This window comes from Chiloscyllium plagiosum, chromosome 3, assembly GCF_004010195.1.
Source record: "Chiloscyllium plagiosum isolate BGI_BamShark_2017 chromosome 3, ASM401019v2, whole genome shotgun sequence".
Lineage (NCBI taxonomy): Eukaryota > Metazoa > Chordata > Chondrichthyes > Orectolobiformes > Hemiscylliidae > Chiloscyllium > Chiloscyllium plagiosum.
The window spans coordinates 96,676,069-96,699,048 of NC_057712.1; the positions used below are offsets into that span (position 1 = coordinate 96,676,069).

The window sequence follows — 22,980 nt, forward strand, 5'->3', positions numbered from 1 at the left end:
TGGCTCAGTATTCTCATCGACAACAATGCCCTGTTCCTGAGTGAATACTGAAGAAAAGTATTCATTCTGTGTCTCCCCAATCTCTTCCGCCTCCACACGCAACTTCCCACTACTATCCTTGACTGGACCTATTCCTACCCTAGTCATTCTTTTATTCCTAACATACCTATAGAAAGCCTTAGGGTTTTCCCTAATCCTACCGACTAAGGACCTTTCATGTCCCCTCCTTGCTGCTCTTAACTCTCTCTTCAGGTCCTTCCTGGCTACCCTATAACTCTCAATCGCCCCAATTGAACCTTCACGTCTCATCTTGAGATAGGCCGCCCTCTTCCATTTAACAAGGGATTCCAATTCCTTATTAAACCACGGCTCCCTCGCACGACCCTTTCCTCCCTGCCTGATATGTTGTGGTTAAGCTCTTCAAGTATCACTGCTGAAGGTTCCTTCCTGCTTATTAATGGCATGAGTTGCTCTGTGAGTTTACTAAATGTCCGGTCAGGTTTTGGAGCAGACAACTATCACAAAAATACCCTATTCCAAGTCTAGATCCCTGATTTAAATATCTTAATCTTTGTTTGAAAATTTCTGCCATGGAATAAACACGATCACCATCTACGATAGGCAAGGTTTGATGCTGATAATGCACACTAAAAATAAATGCGGCATCAACAATTTTCTTGGTCCCTGCCTTCCATTACAAAATCAGCTTGGACAGAAAATCAATGCAATACTTTACTTGAAGGATTATTTTGAATAAATCCACAAACTCATGATTTGTAACCATATTTATAGCCTTGTTAAAATTAACATGGCGGGAAGGCATCGCCTTGTTTATCCTCCATAGGGTATTCCCTCCACTCTCAATAATTCTATTTACTAACAAACCTAAATATATTATTTCCCTTCCAGTAATTGTCTTTATCCAGCAAGATTTATTCTCTGTAAGTAAATTGATTGTTTTATCCTTTGGCCCATGAATCATCCAGATCTTACATAACTTGCTGCAAACCCTGTCCCACATCATGCAGAGGGCATGTTTTCATTATTACTATTGGAAAAGAGATTTAACTTTGAGATGGCTCTGCCTCATCCCTGTTGCCCAGATTGGGTTATCGAGAGGAGATCAGCTCAGCTCGATGGCACACTGCCCAGTGAATGTGAATGACTGATTACGTTTTTCAACTTAAACTAATGAAAAACCGCCTCAATCCTTCTTCCTATTTAGTTTATAGCTACAGCAGAAAGTTACACGTGGTTCAGTGCTGAATTGGGGTAAGGTTTATATGATAGTTGATATTGGAAATAAGATACATCACTGGGCACGGTAAGCAGAACACATGGTACCCAAAATTAAATTTCCATTTCCCAGCAACAACAATATTTACATATTGACTTTAATATACCGCATACCGAAACATTATAAGCAAAACCTGACATGGGGCTATGTAGGAGATATTCAGCTGAATTTTACTGGCTCTAGGAGGCAGAGAAGGCTACCGTAATCGCGGGAACCATGTCCGCGTCCTGCCTTTGTGGAATTTTACCAAGGGAAAGACTGGAATTGGATAGGCTGCATACCCCAAGGATGCACACACCCAATTTACATATGTAAAGGCCCTGGGTAAGGGGCATTTTAGTGTGCTGTTAGTAATTCTTATATTCATTTATAGAATGTGGGTGTCACTGGATAGGCCGGCATTCATTGCCCATTACTAACTGTCCTGGAAAAGGTGGCAGTGACATGCCTTCTCGATCTGCTGTTCTCCTTGGGATTAAGGGACACCCATGGTGTTCTTAGGAAGAGTGTACCAGGATTTTGGCTCAGCAAAATTGAAGGAATGACTGGACCAGACAGTTTTAACCTCCTCCATTGATGTAGACAATTTATTTGGATGAAAATGTTCCTCATTATGCTGATTCTTCAGCTACTACCAATAACCACACTATTACCATCCTAGGCTTTACCAGTGATGAGAAACTTAACTGGTCTAGACATATAAATACAATGACTACAAGAGCAGGTCAGAGACAATGAAGTCTGCAGCAAGTAATTCACCTCCTGACTCTGCAGAAACTGTCCACCATTTGCAAGGCACAATTCAGGACTGTGATGGAAGTTCCAAGAAGCTTAACACCATCTAGATTGAAGCTTCAGGCATGATTGACACCACATCCTCAAATATCTACTCCCTCTCCCACCGACTCTCAGTAACAACAATATGTACTATTGTCAAGATGACCTGCAGAAATTCACCAAGGTTTCTCAGGCAGCACTTTCCAAACCCATGACCACTAACATCTAGAAGGACAAGCGCAGCAGGTACATGGGAAAATCACATCTGCAAGTTCGGCAATCAGTCACTCCCCATCCTGACTTGGAAATATATCACCAGTGTCACTGGCTCAAAATTGTGGAACATTTTCCCTAAGGACATTGTGGGTCTCTCTAAACCAAATGGACTGAAGCAGTTCAAGAAGACAATTCACCACACCTTCTGAAGGACAACTGGGGATAGACAATAAGTGTTAACCCAGCCAGAGAAACCCATCTGCCATGAATGAATTCAAAAAACTTTGGAGAAGGGTTTTGAAAAGAGCATCCAGAGAGCCTGCCAGCAGGGCCTAGAGAACTAGGGTTGTTAATTCTGGACCTTCAAATAACCCTCAGAGGAGAGTCTGCTCCATATTTAACCAAACTACCCTTAAATTACCCTCTCTGGCTTTTTGTCAGCTCAGCATGACAGTTCCACATTAACTGACCTCACTAAGCAGTGAGCTGTGTTAGTGCCATTGTTTCAGGGACAGCTTGCACATGATCTCCAATTATATTGATTAGGTGGTCAGCACTCTATTGTTATTAACCTTCTGTTATTAACATACATGCTGTTTAAAGCTTTTAGTACCATTTTTAAATCTGTGACATCCATCTCATGTCAAACTTTCTGACAACAAGGGATCTGTCAGGGGAAATTGCTAGAACAAATTATTAAGAATGTTATACTAGGATAGTTGGAAAGCCAAAATAGGATTGGGGAGGAAGTGATATAGTAGTGATATCACTAGAATCGTATCCTAGAGATCCAGGCTAATCCTCTGGGGATTTGGGTTTGAATCCTACTGTGGCAGGTGGTGAATTTTGAGTTCAATAATAGTGACCACGGGCTGAATCTAACTTTTTTTTGGACTAAGTGCGAGTTGCATTGAGATTTTTAAATGGATTCTGGCTGTGAGGCCTACCAGGTTTTTGTGCCATATCAAACGTGCCTAACTGACGCCCTATCCTACCACTTTGGCATCCCTCACATTCAATTCTTTACCCAGCTTCCCACACGCTGTTCATGGAACAACCTCCAAATTCATCAGATACAGTTTTTTTTAGGGAGGGCTGTTCTTCTGTGAAATTATCTTCCTAAGAAAGTCAAGGCTGGACCTTGGATTAATTCCACGGTGAATTAGATAGATTTTTCATAGATAAGGGAGTCAAGTGTTATGGTAAACAGACAGGAAATTGTGTTTGAGATGAGGACCAAATCAGCTGTGATCTTATAGAAGAAATAAATAATTTCAAAACATTCAAGTTGCTAAAGGGTATGAGGGTAAACCTCATTGAGATAAGTTGATCAACCATGAACATATTAATTAAGATGGATCTAATAGCCTACTCCTACTTCCACTACTATTATCTCTGTTTCTGTTGATCAGACTCAAAAGGTTGAATAGTCTACATCTGCTCCTAAATCTATGTTCCTTTGACAGATTAAGCCTCGCTTTCATCAAGAATGTTTTCTGAAGAATAGCAGAAGAGTTATTTGTGTTTTAAGTAACAAAGCTTTTCATTTCAATATTTAAATGGTAACATGGATTAATGTGATGCTGCAATCATGTAACATCTCTTGTCATGGCTAGTAGCAGACAGTAAATCAATACTATTTTTGTAGTTTATTTCTAATCCTTACAGAAGATTCTGAGCAAAAACCCATGCAGCTAGCATTTTGATATATCGAGAAAGAAATCCACTGATTTTTGGATAAGCTGAACATATTTTTCTCCTTCTATTCAAGTGTCAGTGAGAAATTAAATTATGATTTTTACAAAAACACTTTTTTGTTTGCATTAAGAATCATTTCCAAATGCATGGATTGACACTATTTTGCACTGTCAGGCCCTGCAATACCTGTTGGAGTTGATGTGATGGTGGAAAGCCTGGACAGTATTTCTGAGGTGAATATGGTAAGTAATCAAAATGAGCTTCACTATTTACATTAAGATGGGCCTAAGACCAAAACAGGCAGCACTATCTGATCATATATATTTATGTATGTATATATTGTTTAGATGAAATTCTATTGTCTAATTTCTCTTTCCTGTGTGTTTTCTCTTCTGTCTTGACAAGGCAATGTAAAGAGAACATGACAAATAGATTTCAGCCAATTGCTTTGAGATTTTGTGAGTGAGGACCTTTCCTCTAATATTTTGTCCCTTCCTAGTCAGAGGGAGTAATAGTGACATGATTAAGATCAGTAATGAGAGGACTGAAAATGGCTGTCAACTATTATGTGGGCTTTCATATTGTTGGAACTTCTGATTTTCTCATATGAGTATTGTAAAAATTGTGAATGACCTAAATGTACTGGCAATAATTCATAGTAAAAATTGTAGAAATTATACGTTTATTTCATGAGAAACTGAATGTAAGATTGCTGTTTGTAGCTTAAACATTTTGATTAACTATTACATTTCTAAAGCCTAAAATATTTTGGTTTTCAAAGTAATGATAAAATATTGTTTTGATGAGAATTGACTTTTCAAGTAGTTTGAAAAGTAATAGTGTAGCGCATGCCAAATATGATGTGGACAAATTGAATGAGTGGGCAAATGCAAGGCAGATGAAGTATAACGTGGATAAATGTAAAGTTATCCATTTTGGTAGCAAAAACAGGAAGGCAGATTATAATCTGATTAGTGATAGATTGGGAAATGCAGTGAGACCTGGGTGTTCTTATATACCAATTGCTGAAAGTAAACATTGCAGGTGCTAAAGGTAGTGAAGAAGGCAAATGAGATGTTGGCCTTTATAATGAAAGGATTCTATTACAGGTGGAGGGAAGTTGGAGGTGGAGGCAATTATACAGGACCTTGTTGAAACTGTACTTGGAGTATTGTGTGCAGATTTGATCTCAGCTGAAGAAGGAGGGAGTGCAACAAAGGTTTACCAGACTGATTCCTGGGATAGTGTGGTGCTGCTCTTCATCAGGAATGTTGGTTGGGGGGTGGAGTCAAGGGGGCTGAGAGATAAATGGGAAGGAGGCTGGGGGAAGGTAGCTTGGAAGGCGATAGGTAGATGAAGGTATAGGGTGATGGTGATAGGTTGGAACGGAAGATGGAGCAGATAGTTATGAAGGAGAATGCATATGTAGGACAGTTCAAGAGGGCAGTGCTGAGTTGGAGGGTTGGATCTGGGATGAGATGGGGGGAAGGGACATCAGGAAACTAATGAAATCCACCTTGATCCCATGTGGTTGGAGGGTCCCAAAGCGGATGATGAGGTGTTCTTCCTCCAGGCGTCGAGTGGCTAGCATTTGGTGGTAGAGGAGACCCAGGACTTGCATGACCTTGCTGGAGTGGGAGGGGGAGTTGAATGGTCAGCCACAGGACGGTGGGGTTGTTTAGTACGTATGTCCCAGAGATGCTGTCTGAAACATTCCACAAGTTGGCGTCCTGTCTCCCCAGTATAGAGGAGACCACATTGAGAGCAATGGACACAATAGATGAGGTGTTTGGAGGTGCAGGAAAATCTCTGCCAGATGTAGAAGGATCCTTTGGGGCCTTGTATGGATGTGAGGGGGGAGGTGTGAGTGCAGGATTTTCATCTCTTGTGGTGGCAATGGAAGGTGCCAGAAGTGGAGGGTGGGATGTTGGGGGCCAGGAATGGACCTAACGAGGGAGTCGGGAGGGAATGGTGTCTGCGGAACACAGATAGGGGTGGGGAGGGAAATATATCTCTGGTGGTGGGGTCTGTTTGTAGATGGCAGAAATGGCGGAGGATGATGTGTTCTATCCCGAGGTTAGTAGGATAGAAGGTGAGGACCAGGGAATTCTGTCCTTGTTGCGATTGGAGGGGTGGAGTTCAAGGGCTGGAGTGCAGGAAGTGGAAGGGTTGTGCTGGAGGACATTGTTGAACACATGGGAGGGGAAATTGCAGTTCCTGAAGTAAGATGCCATCTGGGATGTTCTGGAGTGGAATTGGTCCTCCTGGGAACAGATATGGTGGAGGTGGAGGAATTGGGATAGCGTTTTTACAGAAGGGGGTTTGGAAGAGGTGTAGTCCAGCTAGCTGTGGGAGTTGGTGTGTTTGAAGTAGGTGTCCATGTTGAGTTGGTTGCCGGAAATGGAGAGGTCCAGGAAGGGGAGGGAGGTATCCGAGATGGTCTAGGTGAACTTGAAGTCAGGGTAGAAGGTGTTCGTGAAGTTGATGAACTGTTCAACCTCCATGTGGGAATATGAGGTGGCGCCAATACAGTTATCAATGTAGCGGAGGAAAAGGTGGGGAATGGTGCCTGTGTTTAGGCAGAAGGTGGTCTGTTCCACATATCTGACAAAGAGGCAGGCATAGCTGGGGCCCATGCAGGTGCCCATGGCTACTCTTTTGGTTTGAACGAATGGGAGGATTCGAAGGAGAAATTGTTGAGGGTGAGGATCAATTCAGCCAATTGAATGAGTCTGTTGGTGGAAGGGTACTGGTTGGAATAAACAGGGACTGAATGTCCATGGTGAAGATGAGGCATTGGGGCTGGGGAACCGAAACTCATGGAGGAGGTGGAGGATGTGGGTGGTGTCCTGAATGTATGTGGGGGGTTCCTAGACCAAGGGGGACAGTACTGTGTCAAGATATGCGGAGATCAGTTCGGTGGGGCAGGACCAGGTGGAGAGTGATGGGTTGACCGGGGCAGTCCTGCCCCACCGAACCTATCCCCACAAACCTTACTGTTCCAGTCGACCCATTGTCTCTGCCTGCTCCTGCTCCACTGACTATCTCTGCATTCTGCCCCACTGAACTTATCCTCACAAACCTGACTGCCACGGTTGACCCATTATTTCCGCCTGCTCATGCCCCACCAAGCTTATCTCTGCATACCTTGATATCGTCCTGTCCCCCTTGGTCCAGGATCTTCCCACATACATTTGGGACACCTCCTCCATGACTTTTGGTTCCCTGGCTCCCAATGCCTTATCTTCACCATGGACATTCAGTCCCTGTGCACGTCCATCCACCATGACGAAGGCCTCCAAGCCCTCCGTTTCTTCGTTGCAGATGGACTTTAATTTAGATAAATGCGAGGTGCTGCATCTTGGGAAAGCAAATCCTAGCAGGACTTATACACTTAATAGTAAGGTCCTCAGGAGTGTTGCTGAACAAAGAGACCTTGGAGTGCAGGTTCATAGTTCCTTGAAAGTAGAGTCGCAGGTAGATAGGATAGTGAAGAAGGCGTTTGGTATGCTTTCCTTTATTGGTCAGAGTATTGAGTACAGGAGTTGGGATGTCATGTTGCGGTTGTACAGGACATTGGTTAGGCCACTGTTGGACTATTGCATGCAATTCTGGTCTCCTTCCTATCGGAAGGATGTTGTGAAACTTGAAAGGATTCAGAAAAGATTTACAAGGATGTTGCCAGAGTTGGAGGATTTGAGCTATAGGAAGAGACTGAATAGGCTAGGGCTGTTTTCCCTGGGGCATCGGAGGCTGAGGGGTGACCTTATTGAGGTTTATAAAATCATGCGGGACATGGATAGGATAAGTAGACACAGCCTTTTCCCACAGATGAGGGAGTCCAGAACCAGAGGCCATAGGTTCAGGGTGACAGGGGAAAGATATAAAAGGGAGAGGAGGGGCAATCTTTTCACGTAGAGGGTGGTGAGTGAATGGAATGAGCTGCCAGAGGAAGTGGTGAGGCTAGTACAATTACAGCATTTAAAAGGTATCTGCCTGGGTATATGAATAGGAAGGGTTTGGAGGGATATGGGCCAGTACTGGCAGGTGGGACTAGATTGGGTTGGGATGTCTGGTCAGCATGGATGAGTTGGACTGAAGGGTCTGTTTCTGTGCTGTACATCTCTATGACTCTAAGTTCATCTGGACCATCTTGGACACCTCCCTCCCCTTCCTGGATCTCTTCATCTCCATTTCTGGCAACCAACTTAACACGGACATCTACTTCAAACCCACTGAGTCCCATAGCTACCTGGACTACACCTTCTCCAATCTATGAAAAAAAATGCTATCCCTTACTCCCAATTCCTCCGCCTCTGCCGCATCTGCTCCCAGGAGGACGAATTACACTCCTGAACATCACAGAAAGCCTCTTACTTCAAGGATTGCAATTTCCCCTCCCACATGATGGATGATGCCCATAGTGCATCTCCTCCACTTCCCACATCTCCGTGTTTGAACTCCACCCCTCCAATCACAACAAGGACAGCAGCCCTTGATCCTCACCTTCCACCCCACCAACCTCTGGAAACAATGCATCATCCTCCGCCATTTGTGCCACCTACAATCAGACCCCACCACCAGCGATATATTTCCCTCCCCTTCCCTGTCTGCGATTGCACAGACCATTCCCTCTGCGACTCCCTCGTTAGTTCCATGCCCCCCACCAACACAGCCTCCACTCCTGGCACTTTCCTTTGCCAATGCAAGAGGTGAAAAACCTACACCGACACCACCCCTTTCACCTCCATCCAAGGCCCCAAAGGAACCTTCCACATCTGGCAGAGATTTTCCTGCACCTCCACACACCTCATCTACTGTGTCCATTGCTCTCAATATGGTCTCCTCTACATGGGGGAAACAGGATGCCTACTTGCGGAATGTTTCATACAACATTTCCGGGATACATGCACCAATCAACCCCACAGCCCTATGGAGGCTGAACCCTTCAATTCTCCCTCCCACTCGATGAAGGACATGCAAGTCCTGGGTCTCCTCCACCACCAAATACTAGCCACCCAACGCCTGGAGGAAGAACACCTCATCATCTGCCTTGGGATCCTCCAACCACAGGGGAGCAATGTGGATTTCACTAGTTTCCTGATCTCCCCTCCCCCCACCTCATCCCAGATCCAACCCTCCAACTCAGCACCACCCTCTTGAACTGTCCTATCTGTCCATTTTCCTTCCCACCTATCTGCTCCACCCTCCATTCTGATCTAAGGGCGGCACGGTGGCACAGTGGTTAGCACTGCTGCCTCGCAGCGCCAGAGACCCGGGTTCAATTCCCGACTCAGGCGACTGACTGTGTGGAGTTTGCACGTTCTCCCCGTGTCTGCGTGGGTTTCCTCCGGGTGCTCCGGTTTCCTCCCACAGTCCAAAAGATGTGCAGGTTAGGTGAATTGGCATACTAAATTGCCCGTAGTGTTAGGTAAGGGGTAAATGTAGGGGTATGGGTGGGTTTCGCTTCGGCGGGTCGGTGTGGACTTGTTGGGCCGAAGGGCCTGTTTCCACACTGTAATCTAATCTAATCTAATCTAATCTATCACCATCACCCCACACCTTCATCAAACTATTGCATTCCCAGCTACTTTGCCCCAGCTCTCCCCCCAAATTTATCTCTCAGTCCCCTTGGTCTCCCCTCACATTCCTATGATTGAAACGTCGATTCTGCTGCTCCTCGGATGCTGTCTGACCTGCTGTGCTTTTCCAGCACCAGACTTTTTGACTCTGCAGTCCTCATTTTCTACTGATTTCTGGGATAGCAGGACTGACAGACAGAGAGAGACTGAATTGGTTAGGACTATATTCACTGGAGTTAAGAAGAATGAGGGGAGATCTCGTAGAAACTTATAAATTCAAAAGGACTCAACAGGGTAAATTCAGGATGGATATGTCTGATGACCAAGAAGTACAGAATCAGGGGTCACACTCTAAAGGTATGGAGTAGACCATTTAGGACTGAGATAAGAATAAACTTCTTTATCCAGAGAGTAGTGAGATTAGATTAGATTCCCTACAGTATGGAAACAGGCCCTTCAGCCCAACATGTCCACACCGACCCTCTGAAGAGTAACCCACCCAGACCCATTCCCCTACCCTATATTTACCCCTGACTAAGACGCCTAACCTACACATCCCTGAACACTATGGACAATTTAGCATGGATAACTCACTTGACCTGCACATCTTTTGGATTGTGGGAGGAAACCCATGCAGACACAGGGAGAATGTGTAAACTCCACCCAGACAGTCACCCGAGGCTGGAATCAAACCCCGGTCCCTGGCGATGTGAGGCAGCAGCGCTAACCACTGAGCCACCGTGCTGCCCAGTGCTATTGGAATAGAATCCCTACAGTGTGGAAACAGGCCCTTTGGCCCAACAAGTCCACACTGCCCCTCTGAAGAGTAACCCACCCAGACCCATTACCCTACCCTATTATCCTATATTTACCCCTGACTAATGCAGCTATTCTACACATCCCTGAACACTGTGGGTAACTTAGAATGGCCAATTCACCTGACCTGCACAACTTTGGATTGTAAGAGGAAACTGGAGCACGCGGAGGAAACCCACAGGGAGAATGTGCAAACTCCACACAGACAATCACCCGAGGCCGGGTCCCTGGCACTGTGAGGCAGCAGTGCTAACCACTGAGCCACCGGAATTTTCTGCTATAGAAAGTGGTTGAGGCCATAACATTACATACTTTCAACAGACGTTAGATATAGTTTTTAGGCCTAAAGGAATCAAAGAGTACGGGGAGAAAGCAGGAACAGGGTACTGAGTTGGATGATCAGCCATGATCATACTGAATGGCAGAGCAGGTTCAAAGGGCCAAATGGACTACTCCTGCTCCTATTTCCTATCTTTACAAAAGCAGAGATACGATCAGGGAGTTTCTTGGTCTATGTGTGTAAAACAATTTTAAAGACTGAAAGAAAAATATAGTCCTTGTGGTTTTACTCAGAAAAATCTAGCAAACTATTTTGAGGAATGGTGGCTATTCTGTACAGTAAAATATGGGCAGCCCTTGTGCCCACTGGAAAATCCCATAAACAGCATATGATGTACGACCAGTAAATGTTTTTTATGACCTTGGTTGCTGGAGGAATGTTGGTTTGGATGTAGGGATAAATCTCAGCTTTTGAAACAATATCATGTGATCATTCGAATATACTTTGATCGCCAAAGCAGATAGATTATTGTAATTTCTCAATCTCAGGAAGCACGGAATGGCAACCCTGGTTCTAGAGTGGGGCTTGAACTCCCACCCATCTTAAATAGAATCAAGAGTTATAATGGCAAATGTAAACAAATCAATCACTCCCTTCTCAAACATGTGGCCTGTCTGTCACATTTCATATTTCATTTATAATCATCTCATGGTAAATTATGCACCATTACGAACAAGGTTATTTCTGGAAGTGATCAATATCAAAAGATATTCAGTTATCTCTTCTATTTTGAGATTTACTTTTAGACTATGGTCAGAGGCAAGCTTATGCAGATGTGAGGTCTCCAACATTAATGATTTCTGGACAGTTAAAAGAGGTATCTATGTGTAGTAAACGTCGTCTACTCTTCAATGGTAGGACGAGTGCATACTTCTGAATGTCAATGTCTGTGGTGAGGGAGATGGCTTCAATCTCATTATCATGGTCACTGAGTGAGAAACACAAGTTGCCAACTGTCTCTTTTTCCATTCCACCAACTTGTGGTACATGTAGTAGTGACATTATTATGCACTCCTAGACCAAGTGTCACCCTAAAACACAGTATGAGTAATCTATGGAAGGAAATAAAGATTGGTTCTCACAGAAAGGAATCTACCCGGTCTGTACAGGAAATAAAATCGGGGTAGTAGGAGCAGGTGCTACATTTAAGATAACTAAACGTCAAGATAATTTTAATACAATTTATCATGAGCACTGCAATTTTCAAAAATAATTCTCAACATTCAAAAGAGTCATGAGCTTGTTTTAAAATGAAAGGTCTAATTGAAAGATGAGTCCCACAAAATAGGGCAGTCCATGGATTATAAAAAGTATCACTGAGATTGGGAAAACTAAGATGTGATGTTAAACTTAGTTTGTAAAAAACTGTGGATGGTAAGGTTAAATGCATTTAATTAATGTATCATGTGATGGTGGTTAAGGCAGCACCTTCAATGTGATCTTATTTTTGTTGGAACATCCAAAGTATTGCTGATCTATTACAAGATCATCAGATCATTCTAATATTGACCCATTTCACTGATGCTGCATGCCATTTGAGAATTTGAGAATTCAGTGGGTGATTATTGAATTGTTGTGTTTTCTGCAGGATTTCACAATGACTCTGTATTTGCGCAATTACTGGAAAGATGAGCGACTTTCATTTCCCAGTACCACAAACAAAAGTATGACATTTGATGGAAGGCTTGTCAAAAAGATTTGGGCACCAGATGTGTTTTTTGTTCACTCAAAGCAATCGTTTATCCATGACACAACCACAGATAATATAATGTTACGCATCTTTCCTGACGGAAATGTGCTATATAGTATAAGGTAAGTTGCATTTCTTCTCCAGAAGTTCTATTGGGAATTCTACCACATCACAGTAACCCCTCTTACATTTTTAATTTCCCATACCAACCCTACATAAGAAATAAGAGTGGGAATAAGCCATTTAGTCATTCAAGCCTGTTATTCAACAAAATCATTGCTGATCTGCCCCAACTGTCAAATGCTCTTTCCTGCCAATGCCTCATAGCCCTCAACTCCCTGATACTTCAGAAAAACTATTTGCATCCTTTTTAAATACTTTTAGTGATCTAGCCTCCGCCACACTGAAGTAGAGAATTCCAGACATTCAGTCCTCCCGGCAGAATAAATTGCTTTGCTTGCCACTTTTAAATAATTGTCTCCTAAAAATAAAGGGCAGCACGGTGACTCAGTGGTTAGCATTACTGCCTCACAGCGCGAGAGACCCAGGTACAATACCAGCCTTGGGCAACTGTCTGTGTGGAGTTTGCACATTCTCCCTGTGGAGTTTGCACATCCTCCGGGTGCTCCGGTTTCCTCCCACGGTCCAAAAATATGCAGGTTAGGTGAATTGGCCGTGCTAAATTGCCCGTAGCATTGGGTGTATTAGTCAGGGCTAAATGTAGAGAAATGAGGCTGGGTGGGTTACTCTTCGGAGAGTCAGTGTGGACTTGTTGGGCCGAAGAGCTTGTTTCCACACTATAGGGAATTGAATCTAAACTTATTCTGTAACTCATTGGTGGAAACGTCTTCTCAACATCTAACCTGTCCAAGCCCCCTCAGAATCTTGGGAGCATTGCACAAGAGGATTTCTTTTGTGTCCATGAATTTATCAACCCAAGAGACCAAGCTGATTTTTAAAATTAATGCTCCTGGTTCCTGAAAATAATTAAAAGGAAATTTTCTTGATCTGCTCCTTGGATGTAATGGTTCACTGGGTGCAGCAAATACTGGGAAATCAGAATGGGTTAGACCGTTTCCCTTATTAAGAAAAACCCATGTGAAATTCTGAAATAAAAGCAGCAAACCCTGACAAAGGGTCACTGGACTCGAAGAGTTAGTTTCCCCTGTAGATGCTGCCAAACCTGCTGGGTTTCTCCAACACTCTCTGTTTTTGTTACAGATTTCCAGCATCCCCAGTTCTCTGTGTTTATTTCCATGTGATAATTGTGACCAGATTCCGGATTAGACTGGTGCTGGAAAAGCACAGCAGGTCAGGCAGCATCCGAGGAGCAGGAAAATCGACATTTCGGGCAAACGCCCTTCATCTATTTCAGGCACGAAGGGCAGAATGGCCTACTCCTGCATCTATTGTCTATTGTCTATTCCTGATGAAGGGCTTTTGCCTGAAACGTCGATTTTCCTGCTCCTCGGATGCTGCCTGACCTGCTGTGCTTTTCCAGCACCACTCTAATCCAGAATCTGGTTTCCAGCATCTGCAGTCCTTGTTTTTACCGAATTAACTGTGACCAGATAATCCAAAGCTGTTGGGCACAGGACCAGGAAACCCTCTCTAGGAATGGTTTCCTGTTTAGGAGACAGATACTTTAATCTTCAGGCAATCACTCAGACAGTCTTAAGAATGATGGCACTGGAAATAAAATAAAAGGTCTAATCGCTTCCACCTGGCAGGCATAAGGAGATCAGATCAGAACATTGTATCAGTTTTTACTCTACAGTAATATTTGACAAGGCTGTATTCAATGACAGGTACAAAACAAATTATAAATCATCTCTTATATTTATAGGGTTACAGTAACAGCTATGTGCAACATGGATTTCAGCTGCTTTCCTCTTGACACACAGACCTGTTCCCTGGAGATAGAGAGCTGTAAGTCATCTAAACAATGGATTTGGTCAGCTATGTGTATTCTCATTGCACTCTAGCCACACAGTCGTTCCAGACTGTAGACGAGCTGCTCTGTGGGCAGGATATGTTTTTAAACAACATCACGCTCTCATACTTTATTATTCATGAGATGGAATATAAAACTCAACTAATCTGACAGGATTTCTCCCCACACAGCATGATTGATTAGAAAAGGTCAACCAAAATGGATTTCCATCAGCAAACCAATATTTTGCGCGGAGACGGACAGTTTATTGAGAATTTATTACAAAATTACCATGTAATTATTTTATCGCATTGTCAATCATAATGAAAAAGTTAGCAAAGGTATAGGGCTGGATTTTCAGTCCCAGCTGGGTCTGGGTATGAAGATGGGCCAGTGATGAATTTAGTGCCTTGAGTCTGTGCACTAGTCCCTAACTCTATCCCACTTATAAGCGGTCTGCTGCTTTTGAATCGGGAACAGGTAGGAGCCTCTACAGAAAGGAGAATGGGGAAGTGGTGCAACATCATAGGTGTTTTCATGGTGAGAGTCCATCTCTTTCTGTTTAAAAGGGGGCAGAATCTCAATAAGGAATGGCACAATGTAAATAAAAAGTAAGGACAATAGAGTCCAATAAGCTTAAAGCACCTTGGACTCTTGGCCCAATGGGGTGAGTTAGGCCTTAATAAGCATCACTTGTACTCCCATGTCCAGCTGTGTGTTTTGCCTTTTAACAGCCCACCTCCTGCTTGTCCCAGCATTGAAGCTGCTGCTGCGCCTCCTCCTATAACTTTTCCTTCATGGAGTCATGATGCAAAAAAATCTCCCAATTATAACCTACAAAATTTTAATTAGAGTGAGTAAAGCATAGAAATAAAAAGTCAAGCAATTTCCAAACTTAATAATGAGTTGGAAATGTATTAAATCCAAAAGAACTCAAAACCATACGAAAGCTTCTTTAAATAACACTGAAAGTCAGTGCCTGAGGTCAAACCCATGGCAAAATTTCAAGTCCTAATTGCATCATAGCATTCTGATTGGTACGGCATTCACGGGACACCTGCCTGTTTGTGGCACGTAGCTCAGCCACATAAATGAAGGCTGCAGTTGAAATGGTAGTCAGCACAATTAAAGTGAAGAGGATGTGGCAAATCAGGTTGATCTATCCTAAAAACTTCCCTACCCCATTCCTGCCAAATAGGGTGGTTTAAAATCAATCTCAATATATAAATACAGTGGTGTCAATCTGTCTGTATAATGTATGTACATTCTGTCACAACATTGCTGGATGGTTACTTCTGTAAAACATCTCAAGATCAAAATTAATCCAAACAAGCAATCTATCTTTTTGATTGAATACTTGGAACCTAAAATGGAGGTGCTCTGCTGGTAGGTGAAGAGGCTTCTGCACCAAAGTGTATAATCATTGAGCACATCACAGCAGCTTTTGAATTTCAAATAATTGGTGATTTTGTATTTAAAATTAACACTACAGTATAATTTGTTCACTAGACACTGAGTTCTTGATATCCAGTTTTAATCTGTCACAATTAAACACTGGGTTAGTATTTCTTTCATGGCAGATGCTTACACTGAAGATGACCTTATGCTGTATTGGAAGGGTGATAAAGATGCATTGAAGACAGATGAGAAAGTCTCTTTGTCTCAGTTCCTTATCCAGAGATTTCACACTACATCCAAATTGGCTTTCTACAGTAGTACAGGTGAGTGTTTGCAAGTGACTGGAGAATTGAAATCTGATCCAGTTTATTTGGTAACCCAACAGAGGGATTATAAAATAGCTGAACAACTGGGCGGCTCAACTGTATCTATCTCTGTTGTTGCTCCTTCTTCATGGGGAATTTCCTCACTTCCTTTCAGGAGGCTTCGTGATGACCTTCCTGAAGTCAGTATCCAACTAAGTAGAGAATCACAAATGGAAATCTACACTTAACCTTACCATGATACAATGCATTTGATACTGTCAAGTCACAATGCTGTGGGAAATTCTGCTGCTGAAAGAAAAATATTAATACTGCACTTAGACAAAAAGTAGCTGAACATGGAATTACGCTTGGCTAATATAGAGTACAGAAAGTAAAATTTGATCAGTCCTTGGATGGAACTTAGTTAAGGAATGGATGTTAAATGGATAACATGGCCTACAATTAGACAAACTTCTGTGGATAATTGAATCGAATTGAATTGAATTTATTGTCACGTGTACTGAGACACAGTGAAAAGCTTTGTCTTGCGAGCAATACAGGCAGATCACAGAGTTAAGTAACATAGATAAGTAAATAATAGATAAATAGCAGCAATAACAAAAACACAGGAACAGGCGAATGTTAAGAGTTTTTGAGTCCATTCAATATTCTAACAACAGTACGGTAGAAATTGTTTCAAAACTGGCTGGTGCATGCATTGAGGCTTCTGTACCTTCTCCCTGATGGTAGAGGTTATAGAAAAACATTGCCAGGGTGGGATGGATCTTTGAGAATGCTGGCAGCATGGTAGATGGATTCTATAGACTGAAGGTTGGCCTTTGTGATTGTCTGGGCCGAGATCAGCACTCTCTGTAACCGTCTCTGATAAAAGTGAATCTGAGAACCAAGAAGTTTTAACCAAATATATCATCCTTACTGTGGCTGGTGAACTACCTCTCAAAGCAAAAGCACTGTATTCAAGATTCTTATGTAAAATCATGGAAAGCATTTTCCATTCAAATGCACCTTTATGATGTGTGAGGTGATAGAAAAATCCTACTTTCACAAGAGGATTCATTTAGAGTAAACTTGTGCATAAATTAGGAATGAAATTATTCTTATTTTGAAAGACAATTAGAGAAACACAGTGCAGCTGGAATTTCTGAAGGTAGTAATCTTCTATCCTGACATGTTCATTGAGGATTAATGAAGGGATCCAAAACAATTGATTTTCATTGTTAATGAAACTTCTCTGAATTAAGTACATTAACAGAACAATACATTTGCCCATGAAACAATTTGTAGTTCATTAACTGCGTCAAATAAGTTATATGGGTGAACATCAGAGCTGTAAAGTTCTGGGGTTTTTCCAGTCTCCTCCTACAACGTTGGCAAAAGACCAACAAAATGTGCAGTGCTTTTGATCAGGCTGAATATTTCCTATTTGAATGGACATGACCTTTTAATGATTATTTATTTTAACCCAAATTATCACTATCTACTTAAAAATCTACTCACTTTGTGAAATTAATATTTGCATGGAAGCTGTATTAACAAATTCAGCTGGCTTATTAGAACTCAAGATTTATTCTTAAAGGGTTGACACCAGATCGACGTGTTTGACCTGGGGAATTCACTGCCAGAATACCTTTCCTAATCCCCATTATAAAAATATGATGCATTGTTGAACATTTTAAATATTATGGTCATAATAGAGATATGGTTCGATCTTAAATGAACCTTTGAACCAAAGTTAATGAACTAAAATTAATTACTCGGTGACAACCTTTAGCTTGTTCATTTCTCAGGAAAATGCCTTGACCAATCAATCACCCTCTTTGGTTTAAAATTTAAACAAAGTTTGACAGTTAACTGTCAATCACCATTAATGTATGCATTCTCTATGGCAACACTTCTACCTATCAGAATCCAATTCCCAACACTGTCTTCTCATGCAATATACAGAGGAACCTCGATCATCTGAATACGAATTATCTGAAAGTCGTATTATTCGAAGGAGATCACGAGGTCTCGATAGAAACATTATATCAAAAACATATTTCCAACAGTGATTGTGTCTTTTGTTTACAGTGAATAAACAGGCACTGTCTCCAAATGACTGACCTCCTGCCCTCGCTCTCTCCCCACACTTTCCCTGGAGTTCTACACAGGGGTGTACCCTAAACCCGCCCCCCCAACTTCCCCAGATAATCTGACCAATATTGTCCTGTACAGGGCAGAGGTGGAACCTGTCAAAAGGTTGCAGTAAAAAGTTGTATGTGTGGCTGTGTGTGTGTGTGAGTGTGTGTGTGTGTGTGTGTGTGTGAGTGAGTGTGTGTGTGCGTGCGTGCGCACTATTTGGAGACCTACCCCACAAAGGCAGCAGCAGCTGCAGTCTTATTGTTGGTGTCCAGTCTGGCTGCCTCGGAGAGGGGCGGGGGGCAGTGGGGTCTCGCGCACTGTGTGCTGCTGCAGTCTCCTGAATGGGGAGCAGACTTTTAAAAACTCCAAGCCCCAGAGAAAAGGCATTTAATCGATTAACAGAATAATCAGTTATCCGAATGAAATAGTGCCTGCCCATCTCATTCAGATAATTGAGGCTCCCCTGTAAATGTTGATTTTTCACTTGAATTGTTAATTTTGCCAATTGTCCCATCAAAAGCAAGACAGATACCTTTGACAGAATGTGCCTTTTTTCAGCAATGCAATGTTTATTTGGGGTAAATATATGAGAATGTATACTGACAGTCATCTACTTTCGCAAATAGGTTGGTACAATCGTTTGTACATTAACTTCACTTTGCGCCGCCACATTTTCTTCTTTTTGCTACAAACCTACTTTCCAGCGACTCTGATGGTGATGTTGTCCTGGGTATCATTCTGGATTGATCGCCTAGCTGTACCAGCTAGAGTTTCATTAGGTAAGCTAAGATGTCTTTTTTTTGTACAAAGATGTATGTCACCAAAAAATTTAAAACCATTGCTGTAAACAAATACATTCAGTTGATAAGCAATTACTGGCTTTATCTTTACCAAGGGTGTTTAAAAGAGATCTTTGGGGAATTATTGAGTTGATTATGATCCAATTCTAGTTACACTTTCATTACACTACAGTCTGCTCAAAACAAACCTCTCCAACATACTGAGAACTCTGAGGGGCAGAACTTTATCTCAGGTAGTGATAAAGAGCAGGTGGTTATTATATGTGCACTAACCCTAATGTGCACCTCACCAGGTGGTTGGTTTGGTGGTATCATCTTCTATAAGTACTGGGATCTACAGGATGTGTTGGTCTAATGGGGTAGAAGATAACCATATGCTGGTCTAACTGGACAAGTTGATTGTACTGATCACAAATTAGTTTATTGCATGTGAGCAACTAATCACTAGTTACATTAGTATGATTGACATTGTTACCGAGGTCCTGAGAATCTGTGTTATTGTGTTTAGTGGACTGTCACTTTAAGAGTGCCAGTCAAGTGACACATTGATGATGTGATTGGCCATTTTGAGCAGGAAACAGCTTGGGCTAACCTTGCTGCCCTGAGAGTAAAGCTCTCTAGAGAAATGCTCCTGTTGTTCAACACTTTGGCCGCCTGGTCCTTCTTGGAATGTACATGAATTCCCATCTTTTGCAGCTAAAATGGATGATTCCTGCAGTTGGTGACTTATTCAATGGTTCTCCTTTTCTTAAGTTAATGTGACTTAAAGCCTGTGGTATAATAAATAATGTCAACTTCAACCTTGGTTTTACTAAATTAATATTCCTGGCTTTATGAGATTAGTCTTGTTTCTTTAACAGATTTTATTTTGGGCTGGATCTCATGGTCTATAAAAACAATGCCTATTTCTTTCACCATTTTCCTGCATCATTCCCACAACCTATGGTTTAAATAAATGCTCTTCATCTTTAATAAAAACCTCTGATTTTCTTCCTCTGGATCGGAGCTGTTTAGGCTTCAAACCTCCCTGTTTTTTACTTTAATTCTATCTTTGTAATGTCTTCAAGTCAGCAATTTCCATTTTAATTGCTTTTCAAGGCCCTTGATTTCTTTACTGTAGTTGTGCATTGTGGTGCCCACCCATTCCAGTGGCAATGCTCAATTTGAACTAGAAGTACTTTCCTTACTTTCGTGCTTTCACAGACTGCACAGTTTTAGCCCCTTTGCCCACTAAGGCTTTTAACTTTACTAGTGGAGCCTCTGATGCCCATTGATTGTTCTTCAATTGAACTCTGACTTTGGTCTGCTCTTGGTACAATTTTGCTAATTCTTCTCTAGGGAGTTCCTGACTCACTTGCTGCAGCACATCTCTTACCAGGTCTGAAATACCTTCACCACTAACTACAGATTCGTCCTTGTTGAACCCTACCCAGAGGGTTTTAGTACAGTTCTTAGATGTTCAGCTTTTCCCTATTGCAAACTGTTGCAGGTGACTTAAAATTGAGTCTGAAGATACTGAAAAGTCTTCAGGTCTCCACCACTGCCAGCATGTTGAATGAGGCAGCTACATGAAATCCCCACCCATGACTCACTATGTCATATGAGACAGCCAGATAGACCCTGCACTGCAACAAGTGGTAGTTTTATTATAACATTCCTCTTTAAATGTGGAGATCTGCAGGTCCTGCTTGGCCTACTGTTGTAAAGGAATTTCACTTACTGGTCTAACTAGAAAACGCTCATGCATTGAACAAGAAATAGTTTACTGCATGTTAGTAACTAGTTACATTTTACATGATAGACATTATAACAGAGATTCTGAGAAGGACCAAGATGTTAAGTCCTACTCCTTCAAGATCTTAATCTGTTCTTTCCACAAGTCCATGTGACATCTTACATCATATGCTTATAATACTCCTCTGTATTAACTCTTTCAGAGTTATTACTCAGGTATCAGATTGTCTGCTGATTCAAATAGTGTCTGATACTCAGTTCTATTGGAATTAACTATCAGATGTTATGTGTAACAGTCCACCACCTGAGATGAATTTCCTGTCCTTAATGTTTTATTTTGCTGCTTCTGAAAAATACCAAGTCCTTAGCAAACCTCAGTCAATGAGATTTGATGCTGTAATCCTTCTTCATTAAGGAAGAAGAAAAGATTTATTCTCCAAACTTTTCATTCCTTGATTTAAAAAGATTCAGGTATTGATTTTTTTTTCAAATGCATTAATGGGATGTGCGCTTCACTGGCTAGGCCAATGTTTAATGCTCATTTCTAGTTGTTTTTGAGAAGATAGTGAGCTGATGCAACCTATTTATCTTAACCAACCTGTTTACACAGTTTACAACACACCTCCAGGGTTGGTGAGATTTGAACCCAAATCTCTGGCCTAGAGACAAGGACATTACAGGACCGTACGAGACCAACCACAAACGTACTGCATTCTTTCCTGTATACTGTACCTGAGCTTCAACAATGTTTCTGTCTGGTTTCAAACTGAAGACTGTTGCCTTTGAAAGGGAATAATTTTAACTCTTTGATCCCTCAAAGACCAATGTGACTTTAGTTTCTTTGTTTAAGCATTTATTCATGCAGGCTTGGAGGATGTACCCATCAAAGATGGCACACAACTCCCTGATTTGATATGAAACAATGCTATAATACTATTCTTAAAGAAACAAGTTTTTCAATACAAAGCTTACACATTTCCACACTTTTATCTTTATCCAACAATGCACCTTCTACCTTAACATTCTACCTTACATTCCAAGTTAATACACATGACTATATTATCCAATTATATTCACATTAGTGCACATAATTATAATATCCAATCAAATCATTATATGTCCACATCTATTGACTGAAACTATGCACTTGGTGATTATTAAAACTCTTTACTGTCCTTTATCCTCTAACAGTTTCTCAGGCAAACATGACAATCACTACACTACAGGAACACAATGTTTGCAATCAATTTACAAGCTGAGGATGAGATAGGGATAAACTTTTTTCAATGGTAGGTACCCATTCTAATTGTTAGCAGTTAACTACAATGATTCATAGAATCAAAGAATCCCTACAGTGTGGTCAGATCATTTGGACTGAAAGTCTACACTGAACCTCCGAAGAGCAACCCACCTAGACCCATTCCTCTATCCTATTACTTGATATTTACCCCTGACTAATGCACCTAACCTACACATCCCTGAACACTATGGGCAATTTAGCAGAGTCAATTCACCTAACCTGCAGATCTTTGGATTATGGGAAGAAACTGGAGCACCTGGAGGAAACCCATGCGGACATAGGGAGAATATGCAAACTCCACAAATGTAGTCCCCCGAGGCTGGAATTGAACCTGGGTCCCTGGTGCTGTAAGGCAGCAGTGCTAACCACTGAGCCATGATTGTTAAAATGACTTCATGTTGTAAGTTTGCTCGCTGAGCTGATAGGTATGTTCGCAGATGTTTCATAACCATGATAGGTAACATCATCAGTGAGCCTCCGGTAAAGCCCTGGTGTTCTGTCCCACTTTCTATTTATGTGTCTTGGTTTGTTAAGGTGAGTGATATCATTTCCTGTTCTTTTTCTCAGAGCTTGGTAAATGGTTAATGCCTTAACAGACCAAGACACACAAATAGACAGCGGGACAGAACACCAGTGCTTCAATGGTGGCTTACTGATGATGTTACCTAGCACGGTGATGAAATTTCTGAGAACAAACCTATCGACTCAGCGAGCAAACTTATAACCTGAACCTGCGGAGGAATGGGATTGTGGGAGATATAGCAGTTTGGATCAGTAATTGGCTTGCTGAAAGAAGGCAGAGGGTGGTGGTTGATGGGAAATGTTCATCCTGGAGTCCAGTTACCAGTGGTGTACCACAAGGGTCGGTGTTGGGTCCACTGCTGTTCGTCATTTTTATAAACGACCTGGATGAGGGCGTAGAAGGGTGTGTTAGTAAATTTGCAGACAACAC

The 22,980-nt window shown here is 41.9% G+C and overlaps 1 protein-coding gene across 2 annotated transcripts in view; it reads left to right on the forward strand.

Moving 5' to 3' along the window:
• LOC122548208 (gamma-aminobutyric acid receptor subunit rho-2-like) overlaps positions 1 to 22,980 on the forward strand; it is a 58,037-nt gene that overhangs the window by 26,969 nt on the left and 8,088 nt on the right. For both annotated transcript variants that reach the window (XM_043686756.1, XM_043686763.1), the window contains exons 3-7: positions 4,163 to 4,230; positions 12,315 to 12,538; positions 14,263 to 14,345; positions 15,930 to 16,070; positions 18,821 to 18,973. In XM_043686756.1, coding sequence (XP_043542691.1) covers positions 4,163 to 4,230; positions 12,315 to 12,538; positions 14,263 to 14,345; positions 15,930 to 16,070; positions 18,821 to 18,973 — 669 coding nt within the window. The remainder of the gene's footprint in view (positions 1 to 4,162; positions 4,231 to 12,314; positions 12,539 to 14,262; positions 14,346 to 15,929; positions 16,071 to 18,820; positions 18,974 to 22,980) is intronic.